The sequence below is a fragment of the Procambarus clarkii genome, chromosome 13 (genome assembly GCF_040958095.1).
Source record: "Procambarus clarkii isolate CNS0578487 chromosome 13, FALCON_Pclarkii_2.0, whole genome shotgun sequence".
In the NCBI taxonomy this organism is placed as follows: Eukaryota; Metazoa; Arthropoda; class Malacostraca; order Decapoda; family Cambaridae; genus Procambarus; species Procambarus clarkii.
The window spans coordinates 20602844-20620450 of record NC_091162.1 but is presented as its reverse complement, the minus strand read 5'-3'; the positions used below and the strand labels follow the sequence as shown (position 1 = coordinate 20620450).

Below are 17607 nucleotides of genomic sequence, written 5' to 3'. Positions count from 1 at the left end.
TAGAATTTCAACTTATCAGATTATGCAACATTTAATGCCATTTTACACAACAGACTAATGATGCATATCCAATGGAGAAGCATTCTTATGTAACAGGAAAGACACTCGCCTGAGTGAGAGTAACATGATACAAGACAAATTGCGAAAAATGCATCATGAGAATGGAGAGGTGGCTGACAGGGTCCATCAAGAATCAGACCTAAGATCACTTACTGTTCTTGATTATTGAAAAAACTATTGTACTTGAAAAGGTAGACTTCTTTGTGTGTTTGTGGATGATGTAGCTGAGGACAAAACTTCTGTATAATAATATAAACCAACTGCAAGAATAGCCATACATAAGGAAAATGAAAGAGAAGATCAGAGGAACAGTATATTCTGAGATGGAGATAGCAACTTGAGAAGATAAAAAAATAAGCCTAGGAGTGGGAATTGCAATCTTGCCTCAGAAGTGCAAATAGCCCAGAAAACATCAACAGCATATGGAAAAAAGTGGACATAGCAGGACTATCACAATAGCACTATCAGAGTTACGAGGGCAGACTAAATGAACTAAACCTGTAATCTTTTATGAGAAGTGTCTAAAGCGACATGATCAAAACATACAGGATATTGAGGAACATGGTGAACAAGGACAGACCATTTCCAACTGCTAGAGAAGAAAGGGTTAGAAACTTAACTCAATGTACTGCTTTAAAAGAAGATGTATAAAATTATTAGGAAACTTGAGAGAAGTATTGTATCAGATAACAAAGAGTGAATAGTTCAGGCCCAGAGCTAATCTACTTGCAACTGCCAATTAGAGCAGAGTTGATCACCATAGGAAAGATGTATGAAGATGTTTCAAGTAATTCAATCATTGTCTTGGAAGTATGTCCTTTTTAAGAATCTTTTCTAGCAGCTCATACATTACCTGCCTATCTTTTGCACATCTTCATTGTACTGTAACTCACTCATTACACCTTTTACCTTTTTACCTTGCAATGATTTCAGGGTTCAACGTCCCCGTGGCCCAGTCCCCGACCAGGCCTCCTGGTTACTAGACTGGTCAACCAGGCTGTTGGATGCGGCTGCTCGCAGCCTGACGTATGAATCACAGCCTGGTTGATCGGATATCCTTTGGAGGTGTTTATCGAGTTCTCTCTCGAACACTGTGAGGGGTCGGCCAGTTATGCCCCTTATGTGTAGTGGAAGTGAGTTGAACAGTCTCGGGCTTCTGGTGTTGATTGTGCTCTCTCTCAGAGTACCTATTGCACCTCTGCTCTTCAATGGGGGTATTCTGCATATCCTGCCATGCCAACCTGTTGACATTTTGCACATCCTCATTGTACTGTACTTCATCCATTATACCTGTTGATCATTTGCACATCTTCACGGTAATGTACATCATTCATCACCTGTATATCTTCAACTTCATTAAATTGCTCATCATACTCTTCTCCCAGTTTTCACTGCTTGATGTACATTAAAACTCAGTCTACATAAAACTAATTCATCAGGTGTTTGATCAATGCTTTAGAATCATCAGCACTTAAAATTGTAGGGGAATTAATAATGAAAGGTATTTGGGCAGAACATTCATATGTAACCTACTTATATGTGAGAACTGTGAGAACCACTATGTTCAACGCAGTATGATTTGGCTTGTGTTGTGGATGAATTTAATTTTTTCATCCACAGGCCCCACTTGATGCCCATGGTGAAGAGGTTATACAGGACAAGTCAACAATGTCAGTGTCACAGCTGCTATTGGTGGACCTTGCTGGGTCAGAGCGCAACAGTCGCACTAAAGCTGAAGGGGCCAGGGTCAAGGAGGCTGGTAAATGTTTTCATATCTTTTATCTTTAGTATTCATAATATTTTCCTTTGAAGGAAAGGAAAAGTACAATATACTAGAATAGGTAAACTGACAGAGCACAACAAAAAATACCAAGATAGCAAAGGAAATTATAGTAGTTTCAATTTAATTCAGTTTAAGATTTGAAAATGCAAAGATGATTATTGAGATTCTAATGTATAAGTTAAAAATTCTTCGCTTGTAAACTTGTAAATTTACAGGTTTTTCGTAATTACCTAAGTGTAGCTACAGGATGATAGATATGATTGTGGTGTTCCATCTTTCCTGCACTCTTTCATATACAGTAACTCTTTGAAACTGCACAGGTGTGGCCTCCACCACCACCTTACTCAACTCGTTACAACCATCTACCACTCTTTTTACAAAAGAAAACTTTCTAATATCTTTTTGGCACCATTGTTTCCTTAGCTTGAATCTATGGCCTCTTGTTCTTGAGGTTGCCTGTTTCAGCAAGTATTCTTTGTCAATTTGGTCATTTCCGGTTATTATTTTGTATGTGGTGATCACATTTTCTCTTTCTTCTACCTTCTAGCTTTGGCATATTTAATGCCTCTAGCCTTTCTTCATAACTCATGTTTTTCAGGTTTGGAAGCCATTTTATAGCATGCCCTTGCACCGTTTTCAGTTTTTTTATGTACTTTTTGAGATATGGTCACAATACAACCGTGATATATTCCACTTTTGGTCTCAAAAGTCATGAACAGTTTCTTCAGTTCAGTATTTCACCATCCACATAATTAAAAGCAATTATGAAGTTGGAAAGCGATGCATATGCTCCTTTACATAATGTTGTTTGTGTTACTTTGATGACAGTCTACTATCCAAAACGACGCCAAGATCTTTCTTTGTTAAGAGCTCTTTAATTCATTTCCACATAATTTGTATGTTGTGTATGGTTTATTATCTCCCATTCCATATTCATTACATGGCATTTATTCACATTTGCCACATAGTGCTCCGAGCACTATTTTTGTCCATGTCCGTTTGAAGGGCATTACAATCTAGGCTTTTCTGTCTTCCCTAGTAGCTTAGCATCATCAGCAAACATGATCATAGAATTCTGTATTTCTTCTGGTAGATTTTTTATGTAGACGAACATTGCTGGCATAAGAACTGAACCAACCCTGTGGTACTCTGCTAGTAACACTCCTCCAGTCAGATACATTGTCTCTGATTACTGCTCTCATCTTTCTGTCAGAACATTTTTCATCCATATCAGCAGTCTTCCTATCACCCCTCCAGCATCTTCCAGTTTTCAAAAACAACCTCTTGTGTGGAACTGTCAAGTCTTTTTAGGTCCAGATAGACACAGTCAACTCAACCATCTTTTTACTGTAGAATCTCTTTGGCTCCATCATGAAAACTAAGTAGATTTGTTACACAGGTCTTCCTATTCGAAAACCATATTGTCTGTCTGCTATTATGTCATTCCTCTAGGTGTTCTACTCATTTGATTATAACTATTTTTTCTAGTGTTTTGTCTACTACACTTGTTAATGATGTGGGTCTATAATTTAGAGGAGCTTTTCGGCTACCATTTTTGTAGAATGGAACTATGTTTGACTTTTTCCATGTATCTGCTAAGATACATGGAAACATCCTTGTGTACATTCTGTGGACAAGGATGTCTGGAATATCAAATGGAGTGGAATGATCAGCTCGGTTGCACATTCTCTCGGCACTTAAGATGATGCGTGTCAGAAATTTCCAGCACTTATTAATTTAAAGTTTAATTCCAGTCTCGACAAAATTTAGTTATACAGTACATTATGAGATTAAACATGTGATTTGCTCATATACATATACATATATATATATATATATAATATAGGTGCCCGCCCCCAGTTAGCTAACTATTCTAGAGCACCCCCAGAGTTCCTACTGCAACCCCTCTCGTTCAACACCTTGTAACCTAGCTATTCGATTACCTAGGTGCTATGACTACAAGGCTCTGTAACTTGATCAGCTACCCGCAACTCTAGAGAACTCTAGAACACATTTTCACTGCTACAAATGTATAAGAGAACCGAAAGGGAAGACATGGATAATGAAGTAATTAATGAGGGTTTGGGGTGAGAGAGGTAGAGGTGGGAGGAGCGAGGAGGGTCGTCAGTTGAAAGGGAGAGTTTGGAGAGGGGTGGAGGGAGAGGAGTAGATAGGTAGAAGTAGAAAAGTAGATAGAAGAAGGGCTGCCACCATCCATTCTGGTCAGTACATACAAGACAAGGAATGGAACTTGTCTGTACCAAAAGATGTTATTAGCATGTATCAACTCTAAACATGTACTCATTAAAATCATGAAACCAGTAACCGCAGAGGCTCTCTCATCTCAACTCAAAAAGCTCTACGGAACAAAGTTAAAGACAATTTAAACAATAAAGTCATCAATTATATTTCACATGATAAGTATCATAGTATAATTTAAGCAATTCAACTTAATGTTCAAGATTAATATACAAAGCGAGTCATTACCCAAGAATTCGAGAACCCTACAACTGTCTGCCCCTGATCATCACACAACACTTGTAAGCACGACTAAGTCATCTTCACATTCACTCACCGAGGACTGAGTCTAAGTTGAATAGAGAGGGCGGATGAGGGTCTGCAGTTGTCAAGCAGCATCACCTCCCTGTCCGGCCGACAGCCTATCTCGGCAGCTGTCCTCTGCTCTGCTCTGCTGGCTGTTCTCCTATTGCTTATCCTCTTGAATCTACAGCTCCCTCAGTATATATTGGGAAACCTAGTAGCTAACTCCGCCTACAAGTAGATAGCCCCAGGCTCTCTACCAACCCACTCCTTAAATGTCGGCATGTTTGAAGGCTATCAGGCTACAATTATCAGATTAGCAGAAGCAAGGTGAAATTCGCACGAGCTGACCTCAGGTCAACTTGAGGTCATTAACACTTAGAGGTGTGAGTTTCAGGCCGACAGAATGGCGCCTCTTAAATCTTGTCTGGCTTGATTCATGTACTATAATTATTTAAATAAAACTAAACAAAACACCTTTACGGTGTTACAGAGGCTAGGCGTAGACCCGGTAGACCCAGACATGTCTGTCGGTGCCTGTTCGCAGATGCCAACTGTGTGTAATTCATAAATAAAACTATATTGTATAATTATTAAACAGGAAACAATAAAACATGTTAATGATTAATAATGTATATTAATACACAAAAATTAACATATTTTGGCATAAATATTTTACAGCCAAGATTAAATTTTTTTTAATACAGTATGAGCGAGAGGTTTGGCAACCATCTCGTGGTCAGCAGTCCTATCCTTCCCTCCGCCTCCCTTACTGCCTCCCTCACCACCACCACCAACTCTGCCTTCCCTGACAACAGCTTCCACCGCTAACACTGCAACCCGCTCTTGCACAAGCCAGTAAATATATGACTTATTGCTTATAGTCAATATTTCGCTTATAAATAAGTAAATATGGGACCTATGCCAAGTCATATTTTTTCCAAGGCACTAACTCTTCCTCTTTGTTTTATTAATCAATAGAGATTTTATACAAAATTTGACAATATCCTAAGTTACTTTAAAATTTATATAAATATTTTTATTTATTTTTTTATTTTTTTTATACAACTGTAATATCAATATAGGTATACATTAAGTACTAATTGTTATATCTTAACATACTAAGCAGGTTGGGTTAGATCGGTGTTTTCTATTCAGCTTTTCAAGGTAAACTCAAATATTCACAATAAATTAATGTCACATATGCACTTATTCATAACCAAAATATTGACTATAAGCAGGTGCGAGAACGGGTTGCAAACCACTTGCCTCCCCTGACAACAGCTTCCACCACTGACACCACGTGCCTGCCCAGCAACAGCTTCCACCACTGACACCACCAGTCTTTCCTGACAACACTAACTCCACCTGCCTCCAATGAGAATAACTTCCGTCACCTGTTTCCTGACACTAAACCCCCAACTACTGACATCACTTGCCTCCTGACACCAACCCTCACCAATGACACCACCTGCCTCCCCCTGACACCATTTTATCATTTTTCAACCATTTCTCCCTGGAAACAATGGGTAAGCAAAATAAAACACTGTACAGCTGTTTACACTTTGGTGAATCATGGTTGGTGAGTCGCCTCAGACGCTCAGTCTCGGTAATTGCTTGAACAAACAATCCTCACTTAATCGAACATCTGTGTGTTCCTCTGAACATTTAGTACCGAATTCAATTTGTTCGGATCATCCAGGAATTCGATAGAGCGGGGTTCGTTAGAGTGAGGATGCACTGTACAGTATACTAAATAAAACTGCTTCTCCCAAAATAAAAAACTAACCGTTCTGGACGCATCCAGAGTGGGAGGGAAGAGGAGGAACCATTGCACTTGAAGAGAGAAAAAAATAGTCATGGTGCAAGCCAAGTGGCTGAGCACCTAATTATGCAAATTTCTTTATTTCTTTATTTATATATTTGTTATTTATATATACAAGAGTTTTAACATTCTTGTAAAGCCATTAGCACGCATAGCATTTCAGGCAGGTCTTCAATCCTAATTTTTCCCCAGAATACGGCCCGCTAAATTATTTAACAACCAGGTACCCATTCACTGCTGGGTGAACAGAGGCTACAGTTAAGGTATGACATCTGGTCAATCCTCGTCGACCAGGATACGAACCCAGGCCAAAGCGCTCGCGAAGCTCTGGGCAAGTGTCTTATCACTACACCATGGGAACTGCTATATCGAAGCGTACCGCAAGAATTATTATCCGACAATTAAGAAAGGATGTCTTCGACCACGACAACCACAGAGAAGTGCTCATTGTTTCCGTCTATTACCCATTAACCATTTTATGGCCATAAAAGTTAGTCTTAGGGTGGTGGTGATGAGGTATGGTTCTTGGCCCTGCAGGGTAAGTCTTATTATTAACTCAGATTGCATTAATGACTGTATAATAATAAAATAATAACAAAATCAATTTGGTGCTTGGTTACATATAGATACTTTGGCATGCTGGAGTCAGGACTAAACTAGAATTGGGAAATTGCCATATATGTTGAGACGCCACCATGGTGTTACCTTGAGGTTACCTTGAGGTGCTTCCGGGGCTTAGCGTCCCCGCGGCCCGGTCGTCGACCAGGCCTCCTGGTTGCCTGACTGATCAACCAGGCTGTTGGACGTAGCTGCTCGCAGCCTGATGTATGAGTCACAGCCTGGTTGATCAGGTATCCTTTGGAGGTGTTTATCCAGTTCTCTCTTGAACACTGTGAGGGGATTGCCACCTATGCCCCTTATGTGTAGTGGAAGCGTGTTGAACAGTCTCGGGCCTCTGATGTTGATAGAGTTCTCAGAGTACCTGTTGCACCTCTGCTTTTTGACGGGGGTATTCTGCACATCCTGCCATGTCTTCTGGTCTCATGTGATGTTATTTCTGTGTGCAGGTTTGGGACCAGCCCCTCTAATATTTTCCACGTGTAAATTATTATGTACCTCCTTGAGGTTACCTTGAGGTGCTTCCGGGGCTTAGCGTCCCCGTGGCCCGGTCGTCGACCAGGCCTCCTGGTTGCCGGACTGATCAACCAGGCTGTTGGACGCGGCTGCTAGCAGCCTGACGTATGAGTCACAGCCTGGTTGATCAGGTATCCTTTGGAGGTGCTTATCCAGTTCTCTCTTGAACACTGCATGGGGTCGGCCAGTTATGCCCCTTATGTGTAGTAAGGGACCTCTCCCACCTGCGCTCAAGGGAGTACAGATTTAGGCTCTTTAGTCGGTCCCAGTAGTTTAGATGTTTTACTGAGTGGATTCTAGCAGTAAAGGATCTCTGCACGCCATTATTGCAGCATACTCGGCTCACATGTACCACACCTTGCTCCTATGAGCTCTGAAGTCATCTAGTCAGATAAGGCTGATGGCATTATTATAAGCACTAATCAATGTACTGAATACTAACAGTTTAGCTTCAGTGAAATTACTTAAATTTAATCAACCGTTTAATTATGGTGTGGTTAACTGAATATATAACCCTCCCAGGTTTATGTGAAGGAATTTACTGGTGATATTAAATCAAACATAGTCCACTTAGAAATTATAAATAAGTAATACAATAAATTTAAATACAGTCTGCTTTAAATTAATGAAGAATTGAAATAAATTAATCACCAGTAGATTTCTCACAATGTGTGCTATATGTGCTTTTGTACACATGTTAAGCTCTTTGCACGTTGACATTAGTTTCTTTATTTTGCAGGTGATTTTGTTGCTAACTCTTTTTTTCTTATTTTCCAGTTTTAAAATTGTTGAAATTATTCTTATTTTGTAAGAAGTTGTACATTTGGGTGCTCCATCTAGGTCAATCTCACTTTCCTAAGACATAGATCATGCAGTCAGTCGGGGTAACATACAACATGGTACCAAGTAGAATATTTAAGAATCCCTGCAGGGTTATATTGTTCTAAGGAAGTCAATGGAAAATTAATCATTTAAGCCCAGAAACAATAATGATTAATGATTTTAATTTAAAAATATGCAGAACATGATATAGTGGTTGCTTATTTGTTACATAAAGGTGCATATTTATTGAAGCCACTAGTCTGCTGTGTTTCTACCATAATGATCATCAGTTGTTTCTAAAAAAAAAAAAATCCTTCCAAGTCCTCACGTGTGAACTCAGGTTACTGGCAAACAAGGGCTCTCATTAACTATTGACTACATTACTTGATCACTCCCATCAACTGGGACCAGAAGGCACACCATGTTCACTGCTGGCAACAACAATGTCAAGACCACTAGTGTTAGCGTCCCTCAGGTAAATAGTAGTATGGATAGAGACTGGTTGCTACACCTACTCCTTTCATCAAAGGTGTACAGAGATCAAGTCTGCAGGGGTCTGCTCCTTCCTCCACTGGATGAGAGGAACCTTGTCAAGGAACCTTGAACCTTGGAACCTATGATGTTTTAGGGCAGTGTTACGAATCTTACAAGGATTCTAACATTACTCTTGATGCTTATATACTTTATTGTCTTGTTCTATAATTAGTATAGTATCCAGTTGTATGATTATAGACTATTGTATGTTATATATTGTAGCATGCTGTAGTGTGCCTGAGTTGCATTATTTTGTATGAGGCTTTTGCAAGTTAATTCCTGTTGGTTTCTTGTGTGGGGGGATGACCATATTTGGATGTGGCCAGTGTGGGAACTTGATGTCATGTGAGTGGTTATAGTCCAACCTTGATTAATTCTTATTATTGTTTGCCAGTAAATTATATTGAGCAATGCAACAATATTATATACTCTTAAGATTAATAATGATTTGAATATTAGTACTACATTTTGTTAGTAGAATTTCCACAATAGTTTATGTGGATGTTTAGTTGATATTGTGGTAGGACGCAGCCCTGGGAACCGACGCATTGTCAGAGGCGTGGCAGTGTTGGTCGAGAGGAGACATGTTTTTAAGGGGGCGTTAATCTTGTCAGGTCAAAGTTGTTCAATGTCAACTAATATTATTTGACTAGTTGTATATGAAAAGTGCTGAAATTGTCCCAAGTTTCAGTACTGCAGCATAAATAGAAAGGGAGATTTTTTTTTTTTTTTCCCCCCCTCAACGTTTTTTTACACTTTTTCAAGTCCACACTTCAGAACACACGTTTCAGATATAATTATTCTGTGACACTTTTCTGACACATTACCATATAATAAAGGACTTTGATTTATAGAATTTCCAAAACATCTTTAGTTTTCCTCATACAAATGTTCAAAGTTCCCAAAAATTTTTTTGCAAATATGGCATGTTTATTGCTATTATAAAATCAATAAATGAACTTAGAGAAAAATTAAAACTCTCCAATGTAGAGACATGCCCTCCACATATACTGTGTAAGTTTCATGTAAATTGAATAAAAAATGAATCAGTTTTGTAAACGTTTGTGTCAATTGAAAATAAAACAGAAATGAATAAAGTCTAAGGTTCTAAAATCTGTGGCTGAGGTTGACATCAACCAATTTTCTCCAAAATTGGCATCCTTACAGATAGGCTTACGTACAGTCAGGTGTGTAAGTTTGATGCAAATCGCCCGAAAAAAAAAGAAAAAAAAAAAAGAAAAAAAAAACTTTTTTTTTCTTATTGTTTTTTCAATTAAACTAATTATAATATTTGTTTAATATATGCTATTGTGATAGCAAAGAGTCATAGCTATGATTTCAGTTGACACTTTTGATTGATAATCGATTTTGATCATTTTTGCATAATTTTCACAACTACTACAATATTTTTTTTCTCCCTTCCTATTTATGCTACGATGCTGAAACTTGGACCAGATGAAACACTTTTCATATAGAACTTGTCAAAGTTTGATTGAGATCGAACGAGTTTTCATTTATTGCATTTTTGGAACCAAACGCCCTCTTAACACTTTCGCTCGGGGATGACGCAGCATTGCGTCATCCGTTTACTGGCGGTAATGCCGGGGATGACGCAGCATTGCGTCATCCACTTTAAAAATTCGCCAAAAATCGGGTTTTTATCCGATTTTTTTGGGACTAATTTTAAAATGCGCGCCGATGTCTTCCCATTTTCTTTGTTGTGCCTAGTGGCCCGCAGGCGGCGCGGCACACGCCGTCGGCCCATTGTTTTTGCTCCACTGTTGTGACCGGTGTTGCCTCCCCTCGCGTCTCAAACGTGTGAACATTTCGGCTATTTTCCGTGGCTATATTTCTTGCTGCGGCTTCAGAAACTATCTACGATTACTCCACGATGGATAGTGATTATGAACAAGGCCCTTCCAGGAAGAAAATTGCAAAAGAATGGCGTGAAAAGCAGAAGCTGAGTAGTGTACAGGAGAAGTACAAGCATGTGAGACTAACTCCCTCTAAGTTTCAGGCTGTATTTGACGATTTGTCTGGGTCATCTAGTGATGAAACTGATGTTGGTATTGATACTGATGCAAGTAGTGAACATTTAGAAACAGAGACGGCCGATGAGGATTTTGATAGTGATGAAAGTGAGGGCAGTGAGGAGTCTGAGGTCGAGATTGCCACTCGTGCACGGCGTGGTACTGGAGCTCGTGCTAGAGCCAGACGTACCACACGTACCACACGTACCCCAGCACCAACAGATTCTGATGATGGATGGTGTAGTGACAATACTGCACCCTTTGTGGACAATTTTACAGGTACACCAGGCTTGACTGTTCCTGTACCTACCACTGTTCTTGGATTCATTCAACTCTTTCTGACACAAAAATTGCTGAAATATATTGCCTATGAAACAAATTTATATGCTTCCCAAAATAAGGCAGGTACTGGGCAAAGTACAAAGCACAGATGGCAACCAGTGACAGTGAAGGAAATTGCTAGATATATGGGACTGACGATCTTGATGGGTATTTGCCCGTTTCCCGTATTGTACAGGCAATGTTGTTCTTCAATTGGCCCTTATATGCACATATCCATCTGAAGAATTCTATTAGGAACATTTTCATACCTAAATGAGAGCTGTAACATGAAAATTGAGATTACCACCAGGAAATAATACTAAACATATGTGGGCGGGAATTGGGAGTGTAGCGGGAAGGCGTCTGGGCGCTCACTCACGGCTAACGCGTGGCCCGTCTTCAACTCGTCGGCGGTTGGAGCGTGACCAGGTTTTTTATTTTATATGCTAATATTCCTCTAGATAATTCAATTACGAACCCATTGAGACCAAAATGAAAGACCTAGGACGAAAATTGAGGTGACCAGAGTGAAAATAGTGAAAACATTTTATCGCGTTTGCGCGCTCCCGGGTAACTCGTTCGCACTTTCTCTGCTTGCTGCGGGTAATTAGCCGGGCTTTTGGAGTTTATATGCATTTAGTGCTGTAGAGAATTTTATTGCGAACACAATGATACCAAATTTAATCTCGTAGAACGAAAATTGAGGTGACAAAGTTGAAGAGAGTATACACTTTTCGGAATTGACGCGCGCTTCCGTGACACGCTGGGGCCCATATCGCCCTGTCGAGGGGTGGCGCGGGGGGTGCGCGAAAGTGTTAACACTTTCGCGTTCCACAGACTGAATAATTCGTCATTTATTTTTCTACTGAATGTGTTCCAACGACGCAATACTGCGTCACTCATTACAATATTTTTTAAAAATTTAAATTTTATCAGATCAATCTGGTAGTGGTTTTAAAATAAGCGCCTTTAGATTGCACACAATTTGATACCAAAATCAAAGATATAACATGAAACTTGATGTCCAAACACTTGAAATATTATAAATAGGTCTATGGTCTGAATATTAAAATATTTGTTAAAATTCTATTTATTGTCCTATTATCTTGGGACTTGTTTTAAAATGTGCGCCTTTTTATTGCGAACAATTTGATACCAAAATGAAAGATGTAACACAAATATTTATGTCAGAACACTGGAAAGATATAAATAAATTTGTGATGATTAGCGTCCAGAATTAAAATATTTGTTAAAAATCCAGTTATTGCTCTATTATTCTGGGACTAGTTTTAAAATAATCGCCTTTTTATTGCGAACAATTTGATACCAAAACGAGCGACGTAGCACGAAATTTGATGTTATCAAATTGAACGAGTTGAACATTAGGTTGCAATGTACAAAATGGTGATCGTTCATGGGTAACTTTAGGCTTTTCTGCGGGGAGGCACTCCAGCCTTTTGTACATTTTATTCATACACATCTGTAGGGAATTTAATTGCGAACACAATGATACCAAAATGAGCGACGTAGCACGAGAATTAAGGTAAAAAAATGGAACGAGAATGCACATGTTACTGATTTTGTGCGTTTTTGCCGACTTTACGCTTTGCTGTTGGGAGTCACGCTAGGCTTTTGGACATTATATTTATACACACCTGTAGAGAATTTAATTGCGAACACAATGATACCAGAATGAGCGACGTAGCGCGAGAATTAAGGTGAGAAAACTGGAACGAGTATACACATTTGAGTGTCACCGCGCGCTTACCCGCACGGAGGGGCCACGATCCCCCTGTCAACCGCGAGTTTCCACGGAGCGCGAAAGTGTTAATTTTTAAGAACTTAATTTTTTTTTTTTTTTTCTTTTTGTGGAAGGACTTCTGACAAGTCATTTCTAGGTTGGATTGTTCCTTTCTGTAGTTACCTCCCTCAATACAATATGACCCTACAGGGATGCTTAAAAATTTCTTGTGGCACCATGCTGTATGTTGCCTGTCCAAGGGCATAGGTAAATCTTGTTTGATTGAGCAGCCAAATCATCCAACTTGGGATAAGAAGTTTTCACAAAAGCTTAACTTCCTTGTTTTATCTGTTACAGGAACTATAAACAACTCTCTAATGACTCTGCGAGCATGTGTAGAAGCCTTGAGGGAAAACCAGGCTGGTGATGAATGCAGGATGGTACCGTATCGTGACTGCAAGTTGACCCATTACCTCAAGAATTATTTTGACGGGGAGGGAAAGATAAAGATGGTTGTGTGTGTTAACCCCAGTGCCAGTGACTATGATGAAAATCAGGTATGTGTTTAGGTAATTAATACAATAAGTGAAAATACATTTTGCAAAAGAAAGTTGGTTTCTGGAGATTTGGTAGATTGAGGAGTACAGTATTAATGTTTAGATGGTAATTGTCTAGTTCAGGGCACTCCCAATTTTACATTGGTATTTCTCATTACCCTGTATTAGTTCATAACACACAGGTTATTTATTTATGATCCTCTGGGAAAAATGCTACATATTCCAAGACCAAGAGTTTTAATAAAAAATGCAACGTTCCTGTGGGAAGCCCTGTTGGCTCACTGGAGCTATTGGACTGATATTAGCTAATGTTAGTACAGAGCTTCAGTAATATGGAGTTGTCATGCCTACCAGGGACCACTAGCCAGAACATGGTCCCCTCAAGGAGGCGCATGGAGCAACTACCTGTGAAACTCATGTATGAAAGTACTCATGTCTGCCATCGACCGGGTTTGAACATCCAGAAAGGTAAATGTTCCAAAACCAACCCGTCCTCGGACCAAGTGCATGCTATCAAGCGGTCAACCCCAAAGACGCATTCATCAATTTTATCATTGTTAATTCAAAACAGAACTTTTCTCAAATAAAAATTAATATTATTATATATTAGCATATTGTGCATGTTTTGTCACTGGTTAGGTTAGGTGTTTAGGTTCTGTTGGCAATTATTTGAAATTGTAGTACATGGGTTGAAGCATTGTAATTCGAACAAAAGTTGTCAGTGAAGCACTTGTTCGGAAGTGTTCAGACGTCATCTGTTCAGAGTCGTGTGTAAATGGTTTTTCACTCAGACATGGGGTTTGTCGTGTGCATGAAATGGACTTTGGGTCATTGACCCCTACTGATAGAAAAATTGCGTCCCGAGACTGAACAGAGGCTAGAAACTCCCCCAAGGAAAATAAGGTAACAAGCAACACATCATCGCACCAAGAGCCACTCATTCGCGCCTACCTCCCCCCCTCCTCCCTCAGAGGGGGTGAGGTAGGCAGGAATGAGATACTGTAAGTAGATAAGTGGCTACTTTGGATTGCTAGCTCCAGGGAGCCGATGGGGCTCCCCTCAGAAAACCAGCATTGAATGTAATGAAGCGCCATTTTCTGGGTAAGCCCTGGATGCTCCCTGGCACCCTCCCTCCCTCTGGGCTTTTTTTTTTCCCCCAGTTTGCTCAGTCTCCAAACTGGTTGGTAGAGGGCCAGCTCAGTGGGGCGGGGCCCCCCTCTTGGGGTGGGGCCCCCCCTCTTCCCCTCCAGAAGGGGGGGCAAACTAGCGGCACATCAGGTTGATGACGATTTGCTTAGTTTTATTGTTTTTTTTGTTTTTTCTTAATGGAGGTTTTTAGCCTCTATTTTGGTCTCCGGTTGAAATTTTCTACCAGTTGGGGACTGTTTTGGGACGTCTATCTTTCTGGGTGCCCAACCATGGTTGATAGCAGACATGAATACACTCTCAAAGAGTGGAGTTTTCATAGGTCATTGCTCCCTTCGCCTCACTGAGGGAACCAGGTTCTGGCTCGTGGTTCCCGGTAGGCATGACAACTCCATATGACTGAAGCTCCAGACTAATATTGCTAATATCAGTCCTATAGCTCCAGAAGCCTCTGGGGGGGCTCGGCCAGAAACTGGCGTTTCATTACGTTCAATGCTGTTTTTTTTTTTATCTCTTCTACATTAACTACTTTAACTTAAATTCTGTCTGGTTGTCTGTTGTCACCCCCTGCTTAGACATCAATCTGGATCCTGTTTGTATTCCTCCTGGAACCTCTTGTCGAGTTCAATTGTTTTTTGTCATTCTCCAAAAGTGTTACTCCCTGTCCCTGAAGTCTGATCACATGTGGTGGTTGTGTGAAGTTTATGTATTGTACAGGTCTCTGTCCTAGGATCATTGCTCTTTTTAATTTATGTAAATGAGCTCACAAAGGGAGTGATCATGTACATACCGTATCTATGTTTGCAGACATGCAAAGTTAATGAGGAGAGTAAAAGCTGAAGAGGTCTGTAAGGTGCTGCAAGAAGACCTTTACAAAAGTCAGCAGTGGACAGATAAATGGGTTCTAGAATTCAAACCAAATAAGTGTAAAGTAATGAAACTGGGTAAGGGAGAGAGGAGACGTGTAATCACCTTTACCGTAAGGGGAAGGCTGTTGCAAGAAACAATAAGACAAAAAGACCTGGGAGTAGACATAATCCCAACATTAACACTATAAAAGCTCATGTGAACAGGATAATATCAGCAGCAAATGGGAAGTTAACAAGCTTAAGAACGTCATTTAAGATTCTAAACAAGGCGGCTTTTGAGCCCGTCCGTACACAGTGCCTATGTGAGACCATTACTTGAGTATGCAGCACCAGCATGGGAACCAACACCTTTTGAATCATAAACAGGAACTTGTGAAAGTTTAGAGGTTTGCAGCTAGATTGGTACCAGAATTGAGAGGCCTCAGCCATGAGGACAGATTGATAGAACATCCTCTCACAACCTTAGAGAAGAGAAGAAACAGAGGATTTGATAACTACATACAAGATTTTGAAGGGAATTGACTAAGTGGACGTAGTATAACTATTAAAATTAAACAGAGGTAGAACGGGGGGGTCTAACAGTGGAAGCTGGACATGCAATCGAGTAGAAGAGATGTAAGAAAATTTTTGTTCCCCGTACAGGTGGTCAGCAAGTGGAATGCATTAGGGGAAAATAAAATTTGAAAACAGTCAATGATGAAACAGGTAGTTAGTGCATTGGGTATTAATGGCTAGGAAGTGAAGCATAAAGTGCTAGATCTCATTTCCCTGCAGTCACTGAAAGGTAAGCACCACACCATGCATCAGTGTGTGTGTGTGGTGTTGCACATGTCACACGCACTCGCACAAACAACCATTTTCCATTGCTAACCATATACCCATCCCACCACATACCTACCACCACCACCACCACCACCAGCTTTATGCTAACCCCACCCACCATGTACCCATATCACTCAAAATACTGCTTTTGTATTGTGGTATATGCATGACATTGAAACTGAATGGTACTATATTTTATCAATTGCATTAAATAAATTTTGAGTAGCAGTTGAAATTTAGACATTTAGGCCAAAGTTACTATAAAAAATACTTTATTAATAATAACCTACGAGTAGGACTGCAAGGAGAGCAGATTGTAGGCAGAATGCCAAGAGACATCTCCGTCACTGCTCCTATTACCAACTTTTTCTGAATAAATTTTGTACTGCATACTACATACAATATGAGGGGGAACTAAGTTTTGAAATAACATCTATATATGACTCGGTTTTCCGAGGCGACTTAAAATTGTGCGATACTATTTTCAGACTGTAATGAAATTTGCTGAGCTAGTGTCAGAAGTGCAGATTGACAGAGCGACACCACTGCCTCAGAGAGATTTGGGCCTCCCTCCTGGACGTCGACAAGCCAACAAATTATTCAAAGAGATATACATAAAGTTACAAGAAGAAAATGTAAAGGTTAGACATGATTAATTTATTGGCTAATTAAGGTGGGTACTTAGTATGGACAGAAAATTAATCAAATATATATATATGTCGTACCTAGTAGCCAGAACGCACTTCTCAGCCTACTAATGCAAGGCCCGATTTGCCTAATAAGCCAAGTTTTCCTGAATTAATATATTTTCTCTAATTTTTTTCTTATGAAATGATAAAGCTACTCATTTCATTATGTATGAGGTCAATTTTTTTTTATTGGAGTTAAAATTAACGTAGATATATGACCGAACCTAACCAACCCTACCTATAAAGATAGGTTAGGTTAGGTTAGGTAGCCGAAAAAGTTAGGTTAGGTTAGGTAGTCGAAAAACAATTAATTCATGAAAACTTGGCTTATTAGGCAAATCGGGCCTTGCATAGTAGGCCGAGAAGTGCGTTCTGGCTACTAGGTACGACATATATATATATATATATATATATATATATATATATATATATATATATATATATATATATATATATATATATATATATATATATATATATATATATATATATATATATTTATATATATATATATATATTTATATATATTTATATATTTATTTACATGTATATGCACATATATACATACATACACATACACAAGAGATACAGGGCCAGAAAACAGGATTGGTTCGACAGAAATTGTGAGAGGGACAGAGACCAAAAGACACAAAAATGGAATCAGTATAGGAAGAGGCCAAACCCCCAAACATACCAGCGATACAAAGATGCGAGAAACAATTATACGGCAGCA

General features: G+C 39.5%; 1 protein-coding gene across 3 annotated transcripts in view; it reads left to right on the top strand.

Moving 5' to 3' along the window:
* The window catches only part of LOC123757242 (kinesin-like protein KIF23), a 98602-nt gene that overhangs the window by 35223 nt on the left and 45772 nt on the right, over positions 1 to 17607 (top strand). For all 3 annotated transcript variants that reach the window (XM_069323772.1, XM_045740752.2, XM_069323771.1), the window contains 3 exons: positions 1681 to 1819; positions 13149 to 13348; positions 16674 to 16826. In XM_069323772.1, the coding sequence (XP_069179873.1) occupies positions 1681 to 1819; positions 13149 to 13348; positions 16674 to 16826 (492 nt within the window). The remainder of the gene's footprint in view (positions 1 to 1680; positions 1820 to 13148; positions 13349 to 16673; positions 16827 to 17607) is intronic.